At 37.1% G+C, this 17372-nt stretch overlaps 1 protein-coding gene across 2 annotated transcripts in view; it reads left to right on the top strand.

Moving 5' to 3' along the window:
- Positions 1–17372, top strand: part of NUDT14 (nudix hydrolase 14) — a 59909-nt gene that overhangs the window by 18481 nt on the left and 24056 nt on the right. Inside the window, exons 1-2 of one of the 2 annotated variants that reach the window (XM_027674140.1) lie at positions 4936–5118; positions 9087–9130. In XM_027674140.1, the coding sequence (XP_027529941.1) occupies positions 9114–9130 (17 nt within the window). In that variant the 5' untranslated portion in view covers positions 4936–5118; positions 9087–9113. Of the gene's footprint in view, positions 1–4935; positions 5119–9086; positions 9131–17372 lie in introns of those variants that run through there. The other variant, XM_027674138.1, reaches the window with a different exon arrangement.

Below are 17372 nucleotides of genomic sequence, written 5' to 3'. Positions count from 1 at the left end.
AAGTGGCTTGGCCCAGTACTGCATTAACAGTTGAATAAATTAATGCATTCTCCATTGTTTATCTTACCTCCCAAAGTGTGAAAAAATTGCACCTTTGAACAGTAAACTCTATTGCTATAACCATCTGTTTGCAGTTTCATTACAAACTCCTACCAGAATAACCCTCACTTTGAAGAGAAAATTGATATGGGTTGTAAAAATTACAGTCTATGACCTTAGGTTTTATGTCTCCTGAGGTATCCCTGGTGTGGTCTCCACTGGAATACGTTATGGTTTCTTCAAGAAGTACCTTTATGTCTTCCAGCTAATTTCAGATAAGAAGCCCATGCATCAAAGAGTTGGCTGTCACACAGAGCTGAGCACTCCTGCCTCTTGTTCAAGGCCTAAAATGAGCATTGTGAGACCACAGCAACTTTGTCCTGCCCTGCCCAGAACTGCTGTGTCAGCTGGGGCTGGCATGCCCTTCTTTAGTGGGCAGGATGATTTGTCCCCATGAGCTTTGCTAGCTCAGTCTTACCTCTGGAATTGTTATTATTGCCAATTAAAGCCAATTAGCAGAAGTAGTATTTGTGCTTCAGGTAGAATGTTCACTTTTAATGTTGTTAAAAAGTCATCCGTTTGTGTATTTTTGGGTGCATTAAACCCAGTCCTTTCTCACTGGAATATTTGAATAGGGAAGTTAAAAACTGCAAAATGCCATTATTTGTAATCATGATGCTTTTAAAATAAACACTTTGGATAGTTTAGTAATGAAATCTTGCAAGCTTTGTTTAAAAAGCAAACACTCCCCCCCCTTCCTCTTGAGCTTAAACAGTGGCTTGTTTAAAAAAACAGTAAAATTCCATAACACTTAAACTCTTTTGAAGTAGTTTTTCAACATCAGCAAGTAATTCTGCAAATTGCTTTTGAAGATGAGGCTTCATTTACTCCAGCGTGTGCAGTCTGATGGAGTGGATTAGTGGGTGTGGAGTGAAATTGTAATTTAGGCTTTTTTGTGTGCATGTGTCTCTCTGTAGAACACTCCCTATTAGATACATCTTTGTCCTCTTGGAGCTGTGGATAGACCAAGGCTGCTCTGTTTGATAGTCACTGGTAAAACCTTCCAATATATATCTAATGGCATTACTTTCATGTTGACTACTAAATACCATTTTTTTTCTTCAGGTTTTTTTGTAGAGCACTGTTTTTTGGTTTTGTTTTGTTTTGCTTTTTAATTAGGTCAGTTCCCAGAACCAGCTTCCTGTGTAGTTACACAAATGTCAATGATGGGGTAGAGCAAAGATGTGCAGCTGGGGTAGCAAAAGGAGCAGCCTTGGTTTGCATTGACTTGCACTGTTTTGGGACTGCACCCCAGGACTGAGTGGGTTCAAGGCCAACACTTTGCATTTGAATTAGTAGTTATGTCATATGATAGCCCAGCATAAGACAGTTCCCCGGTACTGATGTATACATTCAAAAGGAAAAAAAAAAAGCCACTCAGCTAATGCAAATTAAAATGATTTTATTGATTTTATTGTTTTTTTTAACAGTGTTGCATGGTTTCATGCCAGCTGAAAGTGCTTCCTTTCATTTTGAAAGATATGTAGTACTTTTTCTGAAGTCTGTAATTATATAAAAAGAAGACAGCTTTCTTCCTGCTTGCCACAAATCAAACCTTTAAAGTAGACAAAAAAATTATGATATTTCAAACAGATTTCAGATGAAAAATAGTCTGTTCAGGACAGAGTTTTTCCTTGAGCTGAAAAAGTTGAATATTAGTTGTTGTATTTTTGACTGTTCATTTGCAATTTTTTTTTTGTGGATGGAGATCTTTCGGTACAGCATGGCCGTTCTCTGGCTTCTATAAACAAAAAACCACTCCACTAACTCATTAATCCAAAAAAAAAATCTTCAACAGGAACCAATGGAACTTTAAAAGTGTATGTAACAGGTATCTTATTTTATTCTTATCTGGAAAACTTTAAAAGTCCAAATTTGTTTTAGCTGTCTGTTTGATTTCTGTTCTTCATACAGGTTTCAGAGCATCATGATGACTACTAATGCTTTTTTTCTTTAAAAAAATCCCAAACTCTGGATTTTTGGGGGTCAAAGCTGATGGTTTATTTATTTATTTATTCACATAGTTTTTGTCTATGGCATGTGCTGAAAATACTGTGAAAAATGTTCAGGCAGTGCAAGGTAATTTGGTGAGTAATTGTCTGATAGGGAAGTGAAAAGCATGAAGTCCTGATTTTGTCCTGGAAGTGCAGCTTCTGTGGGCACTGGAAACATTATGTATTGATTCTGTGTAACAGAGAGTTATGGCATTAATAATTCAACTGGCAAGAAATGGTTTATATTAGGTTGTAAATCCTCATATGTTTCTACTGAAAACCGCTACAGATGTGACATCAGGTTCCATTAAGCAGAAAAAAGAAATGTAACAAGGAAATCTCAACTGATAGCAGCATTTCTGTAGTGAGTGGAGAAAGGAAGGGGAAGGTTCATTTACAGAGTGGTGAGGGCTTGGCTTTTTTGGGTTTATCATAGGGGAAGTCCACTCTGTTTAGCCCATGAACTGTGACTTGAGAAGCAGCAGCTGATACACATCTTTCCCATTGTAGAACCATATATTTTATAAACCAAAAAGTACTGAATTACTGAGTTGCTTTTATTGCAAATTTATCTCTTGGCAGCTTTTACTGATCATAAAAAAGGGGAATATGGATGAAAAGCATTAAGCTAAGACCACTTAAGGAAATAAAGGTGGTAGGAGGCAGCAGGAGCTGGCTGCATTGGTGCAGATTTTTGTCTGTGTCCAAGAGTCAGTTACTTGATTCCCCAGGCACACTGATCATCTGGATTAACCTGATGAAAACCCATATAATAAAGTGACAAGTTTGGTGTTCTCTCACCATGCAGTTCTGGGCAGCAGGTAAACACCTCAGCAGGAGAACATGTGGGGAGTTTCCAGATAGAGGCATTGCTGTGCACATTGATACTAAACTGTGCAGATACACTTGTAGAAGATTGGTTGAATGTGAAAATAAGGGCAATAGAAAATCAAGTTTTACACAAGTTTTTCAAGAAAAACATAACCCTCCTACCTTTAAAATTTTTTTCTGAGAACAGAAAAAAAGCAAAACCTCATTATTCCTCTAGGGAATTTTACTGCCTTATTCCATGTAAATCATTAAATGGACTGCACACTTGCTTGGCTCTGCTGACTCTGGTTTGAGACCGTTATTTACCAATTAATTTTCTTATCTGTTTTTCTGTACCTATAGTCAAATTATTTTATTACATGAAGAATGCTCGTTATCCTATTGCATTAAGGACATTAACTGTTTTTGTGTCTTAGGACTGTGGAAACAGAGTAAATGGAGCAATAAGGACAGAGTTATTTTTATGTTATAATTGCTTCAACTTCTCAAATTGGATTTTTTCACAAATATGGAACATTTGCTCCTTGGGTAACTGCTTTAAACCCAGTCCAACTGGTAGAGACTAGGGGATCATGGCTGTTGTTTGCCATTTTAACCCTCGTAACTTCTGCACGTAGCTTATCTATACCATAACGTATTTGTCATTTTTCTTAACTGCCTCTGTTTGTTTACACCAACTTTTGTCTGGGCTCTAACTGAATTGTAAGATCATTGAACAGGAACTGTTCCCACTACATATGTTTAGTGCCTTTCACAATGGGTAGCCAAACGTCATGTTGTCTGTCCTGTAATGTAAACAGTCAGGAGTTAATCATTGTCACGGACAGATTTTTTTCTTTCTCTTTTAGTGGCATATGTGAAGTTAGTTTGCTTCTTTTGGACGTATGTCTCCTGCATTTTAAGTGATCTGCCTGCATGGCCTGTTACCATTCTCCTAAAAAAATATGTAATACAAGGTATGAAGCTTTTTTGCTAAGGTGGTTTTGGTGTAACTTTACAGTTCCTGGCCACTTAGACTTTGTCCAAGCAGAAGTTTTCTGTGAATAAACATGGGAGATGACATAAGGCAATGCCTTTAATTTGGTCACTTTCAAAATTGTTAAATAGTTCAATGAGACAAATAAGACAGGAGAAGTTTTACATAGATTTTGAGTAAAGATTGTTTCTGCTTCAGTCATGTGTTGTCTGTCCAGAGCTCATTGCAAGAAGTCATTAAATCAGTGCCAATCCAACATAAATTTTGTTTTTTTTGAATGGTCTGAACTCCCAACAGAGTAACGACAGGAAATCTGTGACTGTAAATCTGCATGCGGAGGATTTATTTTATGCACCCTTCTGTAATGTTGTCAAACTACCATGACGTAGAGTTAAAGGAAACATTTAAAGAGGTTTTGTGAGTGTTCTTTCACCTGTTACACTAACACATTTCCAGTTTACTCTCCCAGGAGAGCTGTACACCTCAGCCAGCCTGAGGGGGGTTGGTTTGTTTGAGCTGAGGGTTTTTTGAAGGCTCAGAATGGTGTCAGTGTAACGCTGAGTATTGGTACCTGTGGAGACACATCACCCCATGTATGAGCTGGTTCAAGAGCTTCTTGGGTGGCAGACTGTGCATGGGCCCTGCCCTCAGGGAAAAGGAGGAGGAAAGCATTCAAGCTGCCCCAAATGAAGAGTAGAAATTCCCAGTAACTTGTGTCAGACCATGTCCAGGGTCTATCACATGTGGAGCACACCCACTATCAGCATACAGTCAGTGCCAGGGGATGTTACTTCCTACATCATTAGCACAGCATGTCCTTTTTATATTCTTTATGGGCCAGCTTGGATTAAATCTTAGACGAGTTTCTCTAGCAAGCAAAAGTTATCCTTTGCACGGGCATCCTGACAGCAATTTGACCTTGTTGTTCAGACATTATATTGCCTCAGGCGGTGGAGGAAAGCAAAGGACAGTGATATCCCTGGCACAGTGATTCTTAAGGCATTTTAGCCAGAGACAGACAGAGTGTAGGTGGGAAAAAGAATGGTGTTTTGATAGGCTGCAGACAAGTCTGACTTATCCATAACAGACGGTGTGAAGAGGCTCCTGCTTGTAATTATGGCACTGAGCAGATGCAGGAAGAGTCTTAGGAAAATGATTTAAAGGATGGAGGCAGGACAGAGAATATGAAGTGTGAGTGACATAAACAGCTCTGTGCAGGTAGGAGTCACATCTGCTGAACTTGCATCCACTGTCAACACTTGTTTGCAAGTGCATGGTTGTCCTGGAATCACTTGATCCAAAAGGGTTTGATTCTCCTTGTGCAGATTGTCAAGCTTGGGAGTGTGCTGCTCTAATTCTAAGTTATCAATGCCATTGCCATGTCAGTCTTACAGAAAACATGAGCAGGACTTGTGACACACATTCAAGTAGTATAGAAATGGCTATTTCTGCTCCCTTTTTGGGGTCAGTGGAGGACTGTTTAATTTGGATGCATTTTGGGGGACTGTCTTTTGCCAGTCTTCAGCTGCCTTTTGTCAAAGTTTTGGAAAAGTGTTCTGGGGAAGCATTGCTCTATGCTTTCCCTGTTCTTAAATTTTAGAGCCAGGATGCCAGGCAGGATGGACATCTCATCTGACCTGATATGGCTTTCTTATGCAATTAGTACTTATGTAAGTGATCTGTCTTCTGTGTAACCTGAAACTAAGTTGTCTCACATGCTGCCTCTCCTGGAATACAGCTTTATTAATTTACATATACTATATGCACTAGTTCAGCATTGCAACATCACAGAGCCTGATCACTGAGCACAGAAGTAGAGTGTGATTACTTTGTGATTAAAGATTTACCAAATCGATTATGTGTTACACAAAGTTGTTGCAGTATCAGAACTGCTATTCTGAACAGATAAAAACAAGTATGAAATAATTTTGATGTATTTGTCTTTATAAAACATCACAGGGCACAGTTTCCTGTTTGAAGAATAATTTTTAAGATCTTTCTCAAATGTAATTATATACTCCTTTCTGTCATCAGTGTTTAGATCTCCCAGCAATCAGTTATACTTATTTCCCTCACTGCATTGAAAGACACTGTGATTGTTCCTTTTAGAATGGACTACTTTGTAATAATGCAATTATATATGTTTATTAAGATGAAGAGCATTACAAGTTTGAGACAGCTTTTGTCTTTCACAAGGATACTTCTGTTTTTCAGAAGTGATGTTGACCATTGATGCTTTAATCTTCCAGCTGTCTGTAACTGCAGTAATAGCAGAGCCTTGTCAAAGGCCAGGATATATGGAATGGAACAGTTTAAGAAGTAATCATAGTTACTTGGCTTTTAAAAGCACGAATCTTGATCAGTCCAGCAATTAGTACTTTTGTCTTAAAGATAAGATAGAGATACTACATAGAGCTTGACATAGTTGGTTAGAAACTGGCTGGAATTAATGTTCTGTGAAGTATGTAAAGCACCATAAGAACCATTGGTAACTGTTTACATGCTATTAATAATTAGCAACCTTCCTACTAGTCTGTTAGGAAAGAACCATGCTTTGGGTACAATAGAAACTCAACTCTGTACGGTTGGGTTCAAATTACATTTGACTTGGACAATAGGACATGAATGAGGCTCATTTGAGTTTCTGCCACTGTAAACAAAGAGATGTTGGAATGTTTCATTTGTTTATTGATTTATTTATTTGGACAGGTGCAGGTTGATCATATGTACTAGTTTTTTTTATTCAGATATAGGCAGAAAATAGCTTTGTCCAGTAAGAGTGTATGATGCGAACCAACGTCTTGACTGGACAGACTCAAAATAATTTAGCTTGTGGCTGGTTTTGAATTTGGGTCTTAAACTAATCAAATCATGTTCTAGAGAAAGAGCGTTACATGGGCTTAGAAAATAGAAAATACAGATTTTATTTTCTTATTAGTTTCCTTTTAGGTACTAAGTTCTTTCTTTTACTTTCTGCTAAAAATTATGTTCATGTCTGTGAGGTAGATTCTGTTCATGGTAATGGAGCTCATCCTTGAGAAGAGGTCATTCAAATCTGATGGATCCCATCTGGATGAGGATGAATCTCTAGGGTGTAATTTTCCTCAGCTATTTGGCTCTCGTAGGTGCTCCAAAGCAATCAAGGTCTATAATTTGCAAAATGATGGCAGGAGCAAAGAGCCAGGAAGATTGTTGCTGGGATCGTATGTTTGAAAGTAGTACTGCAGAACTAACAGCCGAAATTAATGCAATGAGGGACTTGATTCAGGGTTTTTTTGTCTTCTCCATCAGCTGGGCACCCACATTTCTCCCAAGTGGACACTACAAAGGTAGAATGGATGATGTAGCACATTTTGGGCAGGGTAAGGTTGAAACTGGAGAAGCAATATGAAGTTATGTGCAGAAGACATTATTCTTGGTCCACAGCTCTCCAACTCAAGTTAAATGGAAAATTGCCCAGCAATCTGCAAACAAGAGAAAATCCTGCCATACAGTTAGAAATAAACCTACAGAAGGATTGAGCTGACCTTACACATTTAATACCTTAAATTATCTTCCCATACAACACAGCCTATGCTATTACGTTTAAGTGTTGCAACTGCGTGTTGTGTCATAATCCTATCAAAGTTGTTCCTCCATCTCTCCCCAGGTGGAATGGATTGGATAAGTACTCAGCTTTAATATTTCAGTTCACACTGAAAATTTACTGTCTTTATTTCTCTTTCAACATTATATTGCATTTAAACCATGAGAGGGCTTCTCCCGTAATGGAGACGTTTGGTTGCTGTCAGTGCTCACAGAAGGTATGCACAGGCACCAGTGGAAGCGTAGACTAGAGTCTCTCTTGAGGTGAATAACTGTTTATAATTAGAGTTGTGGGAATGAAGAAAAACCCAGCTAGCAAGCAAACAGTCACTCTTCCAAAAAGCTTGGTAAACTCATAAAGCTCGGGAGCTTAATCTCTGAACCAGAGTGCTTGTTATCTAATCCCCACCAGCTGTTGTGTACTTGGTAGCCATGACATCTGTAATAGAGCTGAAGGGCCTGTCTATATTGGTTGGCACCTTTACCACCAACTGAATTTGATTCTTCTTTCACTGCTCAACATTTACCTGCTTTAAATCATTAACCAGTTGCTCAAGGTTTGATCATCCATTTAACCATACTTTTTAATAGCAACCCAGTGCTGCTTTTCACATTAAGCATATTTTGGGTATGTAGGTTTTCAGCAGGTCTAGTTTTTGCGTTGCTAATAAGAAAAAGGTATCAGCCACAAGAATTTCCTCTGGTTGCATTCTGATTCCTCATTTAAACTTAAAACTGACCTGGGAGTGAAATCTCTTGACTTGTGTTTAGCTGAAATATATCACACTTCTAATAAGCAGGGTAAGGAATTATATACATGTCTCCATGGTGTGTATGAATTGCTATAGGTGACTGTAGAAGCTATAAATGTAAGCAAGTGTATACCTGTTCATTATAACTGTCCAATAATACCTGTTTTCAGGGATCAGTTTCAGCTGTGCTGTAGTGGATATCGTTCTTTTTAAGCCCATCTTGGGAAAATAATCCATTTTATGTCTCCCAGTTCTTGGGTGAGTGCTCTGGCTTCAAACCTGTTGTTAGACAGTGCTCTCAGCACCACCAGCAGTGCAGAGGAACAGCTGCTGTGTAGAATGGAGTATGTTAGGTGTGGACAAAACTGCTATTTTAGGCCTTGTAAGGGGTGAGAGCGAAGGATGTCTTGTTCCTGGATCCCAAAAGAGTTTAGTTAGGAGGTAAATGCTGAGCTGTCCACACCAGACCATTTCTGGACATGGAAAAACATAGATCTATGGGTTATTTTACAGTTTAAAACGTGGCTGTTTATAGCTTCCTGACACCTTGAGTGATTAGCTTGGACGTCTGAAGTTGATGCTGTGGCCAAAATTGGGCCTGAAGACTACAATAATCTTGCATTAGCTGTCATCATGATATTGTGGATCTAAGATTTTGAACTGTCCTAAGGCAGTTCTCAGCACCTGTAATACTTACTGTCAAAACACAGAAGGATAGTCTCATAAATAAAACCAACTATACTAAGTTTTTAAAGAAATGCCTGTTAAATTTTATTAAATTTCATTATAGTAACTTTTTCACTTGGAATTAATTTGACTGATGGATTTTTAAATTTTTTTTCTCCCCAGAATGGTACGAAGAAGTTCTGGGATTTTATGAGAACACATGACAGGTAACAATGGAATCACGTTATTTCCCATTGTCTTTGTGTTGTATTTCATACTGTATTCTCTTCCATTGATCAACTGTTGATGTTTTTTCCCCTCCAATTTCCTCTTCAATTCTCACTTCTTTTGTTATACTTGCAGGTAGTTCTTCACTGTTTTAGACGGAATTAGCAGAAGTTTTAAAATCTCGTGGTTTATTATGTTTTCAGTAAGTTTTGTCCGTGCTTGACTATTTAAATATTAGAGTTTTAGCACACTATGTATTGTACATTTTAGTGATTACAGAGAAGATACAAATGAAAATTTGGATTGTATGAAATTTTCTTTTTTGAGTGGAAATATATCATCTGAAGGAAGGACTTTCTTCTGCCTTTCTAATTTTATTTCTTGTATCGGGGAAGAAAAGCAACTGACTCCTGACTTCAAAGATCAGTTCATACAGGATTATAACAAATAAGGTATATATGAAACAGTCCTAGTCTCAGAGTTATTAAAAACTAAAGTATTTATGTGTCTTTTAGAAAAAGACTTTAGTTAATCTGCTCATGGAAGATAAAAATAAAAAACATAGCTAACAAATTTTTCCTAGAAAAAGCTTGTTTAAATCTATTAAATGTAAAAAACGGTGCAAAACACTAATGGCAAAAAACACTTGTGACATAACCAGAACCATGTCAAGAGATGTGTTTTTCTTATGCATGAAGTAAGTAAAATCAGTTGCATTTTTGGATATTGTACTCTGTTGGAACCCTCTAAATCCTTACATGAGTCTTTTTGTGTGTAGGTGCCTGTGAGGGACATAAAATGACAACAACACTTTTTTATCAATATAAAGATTATGAAAGTAAAATTTCCAGGAAGACTGGGAAAGTATTAGCTAGATTAAAAATGCCTGTACTGCTTGAAACTAGGACAGAGTAGGGAGTGATATTTCATTACTGAACTTCACACTTGCTTGTGGAATTTTTCTGGAAGACAGTTCTGTCTTTGCACTTTGTCTGTCCATATGGGCATGTGCCTGAATTTATGATCGCAGATACAAAGGCTGAAATGATAATTGATTGCTGGAAATTTAATATATGCCCATTGTAGCAAATGAATCCAGCCTCAAGTCACAGTGCTGGGAACATGACTTAAGGATGAATTTGTATTACTATTTTTGTTTAAACTTTAGTTTATCACTGTGTGATAACGTGTGAATATATGCAACTAACCGAGTGGGGTAAGTATTAAAGGATCAGTTTTCCATGAACTTCTTGGGAACAGTATTTCTGAAGGACTTTTGTGGGCATTTTTAAAATAGTTGAGAACATAACTTTATAAAAAGGCTACGGCCACATGTCATGCCAGTCATCTCTGGTCACATAACATTTGTTAGCTTCAGATGTACAACAGCTGCCACCCGAACTTATTAGTGACTACTGTTGAACTGCAGAATGTCTAACACTCTTTCATGAGGAAATTCATTGCAGCTTCTGACACCAGAGGTAATAATGTGAACTTTCTGTGTAGGAAATCCGTGGTTTCACATAAATACTACTTGTAACTAGGAAGCCAGTTATTATGAGATACATTAGTCAGGTTCAAGATCCCTTATAATGCATTAAAGCCCTACGTTTTGCTGTATCTTAGTAGGGCAGCTGTGGTACTTGTTATATGGAAAAGTCACATTAACTAGTTGCTGAGGATTATAGAGGACTTCATACTTAGAGAGCTCTTAAGGGTTCTTTACCCTTAGTGAAGAATAAATCTTGAAGAAGAGGAGAGATTTCCAGGACACGTCTTGTTGGTCAGGGTTTCCTACTGCTTATGTCTGCTTGAGGAAGATTGTAGATGTTTTCCATAGATAAAATCCCTTTTTAATAATATTTTTTCAGAAGTATTCAGAAGTTGTGCTACTTCTGACAGTGCTGTAATACTGTTAAATGCTCAAAGAAGAACAGCCTTTTTTAATAAAGCTGTTTACCTAAATTGAACATATGCATTGGAATGTCAGATCTGTGAAGTACACATATGTATATATTACACATTTGCATATAATTGATATGTATAATAGATTTATTGATGCTGAAGAAAAAAACCTACAGCTGTGCTAATAATATAAAACCAGATATTGTGTCTAACTCATGTCTTTGTCTGTCATCCTCTTTCAGCAGCACAAGTAAATATGCTTAAGACTGACTTCCTTGCTGTATGACAGTGAACCCAGTGTGTGCTGTGTTCCTTTGGGACCCCAGTGTTCTTTCTCATTTCAAATTAGGTCAAGATAAGCCAATATTCAATAGATTTGTATCAGAAGATAGACTTGATACAGGAAAATATTTACCACGAGAGATTAAGTTATTGTCGTATAAATGTATCCTTTCCAACTGTTCAGATGAACAGCTGATTAAATTATATAAAGACGAAAACATGAGGACTGCAGTAGTCACTTCATTTGCCTAAAGTGTGAGTCACCTTTTAAAATGTGACTATATATTGCAGTACGGTGAGATCATTTAACTGTATGCAGGCTGGAGTACCACAAGCACAAGCAAAAATAGAAGAGTTGTTATTAGGTATTACAGGGAGAGGCTTTTTTTTTTTTTTTTCTTTTTATTTACTGCAGATCTGGGCATGAGTCCCCAGTGTGTGGTTCCCAAGCTTTTGTAAGACCAGCACCATTCAGAACTAGAGTATCAGTCCTGGAGTCACCTCTGTAATTTACGTTGAACAAATAATTGCTTATTCTTAATTCCTCCATGCCACTTAAAAAAAGTCTTCTGTAGTTTATTACTGGTCACACAATAAACTGTTGCCAAGGCAAACTTTCAAAACCTGTGCTGTCAGAAATCAACTGAGTCCATAGACAAAAGAAGCAGCATTTCTTCCCATATTTAGGTTTAAATTGTAACAAAAGGAAGACCTAGGACACAAGGACATACCCATGGACAGTAGTTTAGTCCTGGAATGTTTTGCCCAGAGAGACTGAGGAACACCCATCCTTGGAGAAACTCAAGCCTTGATTGGACAAGGCTCTGAGAAATCAGACCTAACTTAGATTTTAGCCTGATTTTGAGCAGGAGATTGGATCAGATGGTCTCCAAAAGTCTCTTCCCACTTGAAAGTTTCTACGATTTAAGTAGATTAATTACTTAATGAATGTTACAGTTCCCATCTGACAACTGTCAAAAATTTGCAAACTTGTCAAGAAATCTGTCAAATTCTAAGCCATTTTTCTTTTGGAAAATAAGGAGTTTACTGCTGTCCTGTGGAGTTACATTTTAGTTAATCTTTCTTTGAAACATGCAGATGAACATTACCAGAGCTCATTATAAGGTTTCATTACATCATTAGAAGCAACAGGGAAGTTTACTAAAAATGAAAGAAGAAAAATAAAAATCCTTGATTACCTCTTTTCCAGTGTAATTATTGAACAAGTTTATTGAGGTGGTGCTTGTAAGCATTACATAATTCTGGCCTGTTGTGTTAGGCAGTGACACACAGCAAAAGATGCTTTCTGCAGTTATTTAACGCACTGCTTACTTTTCCAATTAAGTGTAATTTTTCCTTTAATACTCAGGTGATGTGTTTGCTGATTATTCAACATATCCTTATGAAAATCAAGCAGAATGCAAGCAATGAAAATTTAGATGCAAGGTGTATTTCAAGATTCTTTTTACACCTGGGTCTGTCAGAACTGGTTATCAATTTGTGGGGGTGCGATTTGCAGGGTGAGGAGTTCGTAATTCTTTTTAAGGACTCTGCTTTTAAAAATAAAAATCTTGATCAGGAGAACATTTGTGGTGATTTTCTGTTAGAAATAGAAACATACCAAATATTACAGAGTAACCATCGATACCTGTAACAAAAAATTATTCTCTAAAACCAGACTCAGGTTACAGTTACATTCTCTCTCATCCTAATTTTGCTATATTTAGTACAGTAAGAGCCTGAAATGTAATACTTAAGTTTTACATTCATCTACTTTATAAAGCAATAGACCAAGTTCGTTTCAGGTTTCAACAGCTCCCCTTAAACAGATTCAAGGCTTTTAAAAGACATAATTTGGGAACAGATGAAGGTCAGTGTACAGTCATGTGCTCCCTTCTGTGCTTTGAGTAATAACTCTTGAGAACAGGGACACAAGTGTACCTTTTGCTAGTTGACAACTACAAGGACAGTTTTCCAGTTGCATTGGGAATGGATATAAAGTAAAATTATTGCTACTTCTCCATTTAGAAGTATGAAAAATTCACTGTAAAGTTCATTACATTTACAAGAAACAAATTCTGGGAGGCTGGATTGTGTGCAAGATTATTATGTGAGTTCCTCTCAACTCTGAAAATATCATGTGACAGAGAAAAGGCATTTGGACTAAAAAAACTTAAAACTCTACACATACATTGAACCCTATTTATGCTGAACTTTTACCTTCAAAAACATGTCACAGTGGCTCAGTAATAGTTCCTGACTTAAAAATTCTTAATGGAAAAAACTGAAAGCCTTTTCTTATCTCTCTAAAAAGAGAATGGAAATAACATTCCTGCCTTATAAGATTGGCTTCTTTTAAGTAAAGAAATTAATTAATTTCATATTTTAAACAAACTAATTCCTAATTTAATTTGTTTGCTCAGAAAAAAAGGCTTAATACTATATCAGTTGCAAAGACAACTGCAAAGTGTAGTTTTCCATCAGGAGGGAGTTTGCAGGGAGAAGGAAACTGAGACAATCAGCACCTCTGCGTGTTTTGTCCTGCAGGTACCAGCCCTGGGGGGCAAACAGAAAGTGGTTCTCGAGGCAAGTTAAAAATGAACATAACTCAGAATGAGAGGATGAATTTATTCATCCGTTCCCTCTGTGCTCTGGAGTTACCTGGCCAAGGTCTGGCTGCTGCTGAGGTTGGGGAGTGTGGCTGTACAGGGGGAGTGTGGAATGTGGCCACCCAACAGCTGCACCAGGAGCCTCCTGCATCCCAGCCCTGGCCATAGGAGCTGGCCAGGGGACGGGTCACCAGAGCTGGGAGAGTGACCTGGAGGAGCCAGGGTTGCTATTCTGGCTCAGTGGCTGTAGCAGGCAGCTATGGAGACAGGATGGAAGTCATGTGCCCTGACCACATTATAGGAGTGGATTAAATTCCTTCTCCTATTTCATATGCCAGATCATTTGGGCTTTATGGAAACTTAATCCTCTATGTATTTTTCTGGTTTATGTCCTAGTGTATTATAAGACACCATGAAATTTAACTCAGATGCTTCCTTTGTGCAAGAATTATCACAGCAGCTTTAAAATGGGTAAAATACAGCTTTTTAACATCTTTATAGGTAAAAAAAAAAAGTCTTTCTTGGGTGGCATGTGCCTTTTACATGCACTGATGTGCTGTTGTGCTGTTGTGCTGTAAACCTTGTCTGTCTTTGTAATGTCTCCTCCAGGGTGTCAAAGATGTGGAATTTTCTTGATTATCTTCAAAGATAGTGCAGAAGATAATACACTGTTTAAAATCAACTGGATGTGGTTCAACAAGCAAAAAAAAAATCACGAAAAGTTTAGGGAAATAATAGCGGGGAGAAGGTAATGAGGGCCGGGCGTGTTCGTGCAAAGGATAACACAACTGAGGAGAAAAATTACTTCTTATCACAAAAATGTAAAGGAATGTTATAGAGCAGGCTGGAATCATTTAATTTCATCAGTGATCAATGACAGAACAAGAAATGTGGATCATATGGAAAGTATTTTTTAAATTAAACACTAAGAAGATGCTTTTACCAATAAACAATAAGACAATCTGGGAAGGCATGTTTTGTAATCGCTGTCCTTGAAAACGCTCAGGTCTAGGCTTGATATCAGTCTATCAAGGATGCTATCAAGATAATGATAATTTTTCTGGTATTAACAGGAAAAAATGTAGTAGCCTAATAATTTCCTTCAACCCAAGTAATTACACACTATTTGTTTGCATATGATATTTGCAAATAAAATGCACTTAATGCTGTATTTTTTGTTGTTCATTTTTGGTTTTTTTTAAAGCAAAGACTTGACAGATCCTCTGCCTGTGTGCCAGGAATTCTTCAGGCATATTTACTGTCTTTTAAAATGTCTTATTATGTTGTTACCTTATGTTGAAACCATTATTCTAGAAATGGGAAAATGGGGGAAAATGTGAACAACTGCCAGTTTCTCAGTCTGTTTTTCTCACTGATGGTACTGAGACTGTGCAGTTATACCTGGCCAGAGGTTGTGTTAGTCACATCATATTTGGGGTTTGGTAGGTGAGAAACAAAGTTGCTGGCTTCCCTCACCTTAGTTAGGGCAGAACACTCGAACTTTTTATTTTGCAAACTGTCCTTCAAACCTGGTATTGTTTTAAAACTTTCATTTTTGCCATTTCAGAATGGAGTCATACTCAGACCTTTTAGGTGGATTATTTATTGGTCTTACTATGTGATAGCATTTATAAATGGCCGTTTCACAAATAATTAGGAATTGGAACAAAAGCCCATCAGGCTCTGACATCTGTTGCACATAATGCCCACAAAGCTTTATTTAATCAAATAAGTTAGCATAAAACCTGAATTTATTTATTAAAATATTTTCTTGAAAGAAACCCATTGAGATGCAATGTGTCATTTCCAAGGGTATCCCGGGATACTGGCCAAGATATGACACTTAAGGAATGTTATTGAGAGCAATGTGCTTTGATGTCTCATTTATTTTGCAGTTGAATTTGCTTTCTCCTTTTTTCTTTGTTATATGAAAACAGGGTGCTGGGAGGATTGTTTATTCTAAAGAAGTTGTCCTGATCATATTCTCTGGTTGAGTACAAATTGCTACTTTAAAAGTAGGTCTAAATTATGTTTTAAAAGTGCACATATATGGGTTTGTTACCACTTCTTAATTCATTCTTGTACTGGTCTGATGATCATATGCTTCCTGCTTTGTGGTGTCATGAACAACTTCCTGCTGCAGTTCAGTTTACTGAAACCAATCTTCCTTCTGATTTTTTCCAATGTAACATTTATTTTCTTAAGCATACCTGGCTCACCACTTTATTCTAGTTTTACTTAGTATTAAATATTTATGTTGTATCCAAGAAAGCATTCAAGCTTCATCAGAATACAGAAGTCTTCTAGATGTCTCTAATTATCTTTTGCCAAATCCACTTTATCTGTGGTTAGTATGAAAGGGTGAATGTTTTTGTCAGGAGCTTATAGCTTTGCTTTTGTAATAGGCTGCATTTTAAGCAGCCAATTGGATTGGTGTTGGCCTTTGAAAAATGTAAAACGCTTTGAAGGAAGACTTAAATGAACCAGTAAAGATTGTGCAGGCACACACATTTAATCTCAGGACTATCTACATTATAGTTAAAGCTCTGGGATACTAAAGGAATTGCGCTGGAGAGTAATCAAAGGGTACAGCTTTATTACATGTCTGTTCTGAAAGTGAAGGGACTGTTTTCTCTGGCTTAAGGTACTGGGTGCTGTGCTGAAAAAAGGAAGAAGACAGCGCTTTAGAGATTGCATTAGACGTTTCCAGGGACATGTCCAGCTGTGAAATGGATGGTTAATTTGAATGTACAAGTGACAAAGGAGCTACATGCAATTCTTTCTTGTGGACATCAAAAATAATTTTGAAATAAGATGAAGCAGGCCCTCCTGAAGGATGACTCCTCCCAAAGAATTACTTTGGAATGTTGGCTCTCAAACAAGTTTTGGGTTTTTGATTATCACTTTAAAATTGAAAGCACAGTCATTTTAGATTTGAACAAGAAAAGGACGTGTGTTCACTAAGATACTTTAATCCTGATCTGGGGTGTTTTTAAAGAGACTAGATGGAATTGTAGTCTTGACATGGAAAAGAGTATGAAAAATCATTTTGTCAACACTCTATGAACAAAGAAAGCCAAATTCATAGAAGTTGAAGAAGAAAAATTTATACTTTAAAGCTAAAAACAATTAGGAGACATCTAAGTTATTTATTTACTTTCTTGCTTTCATTCTAGTATGATTTTTAAGTCTTGACAATTTCTCCTTTATGAGCCATATAGGCAAAAATATTGTATGTATGCTCTCCAGCTGAAATGAGTACATCTCTAAATATTTCTGTGGTTGCATAGTACATTTGATTATTTTCTTCTGATTGCATCAAAGGGATTTTTAAAACCAAATATCTGTTGAGAGTCAAGGGAACTGATTAAATCACTTTCTTGCTTTATTCCTTTTTTGTGCCATTTTTGTGTCTCTTTTTTTTGGAATCTGCCATTCTTTTGTC

The sequence above is a fragment of the Neopelma chrysocephalum genome, unplaced genomic scaffold, assembly GCF_003984885.1.
Source record: "Neopelma chrysocephalum unplaced genomic scaffold, ASM398488v2 Primary Assembly neopelma1_24, whole genome shotgun sequence".
Classification (NCBI taxonomy): domain Eukaryota; kingdom Metazoa; phylum Chordata; class Aves; order Passeriformes; family Pipridae; genus Neopelma; species Neopelma chrysocephalum.
The sequence above is the reverse complement of the archived record's forward strand: the minus strand, read 5'-3'. Positions and strand labels throughout refer to the sequence as shown.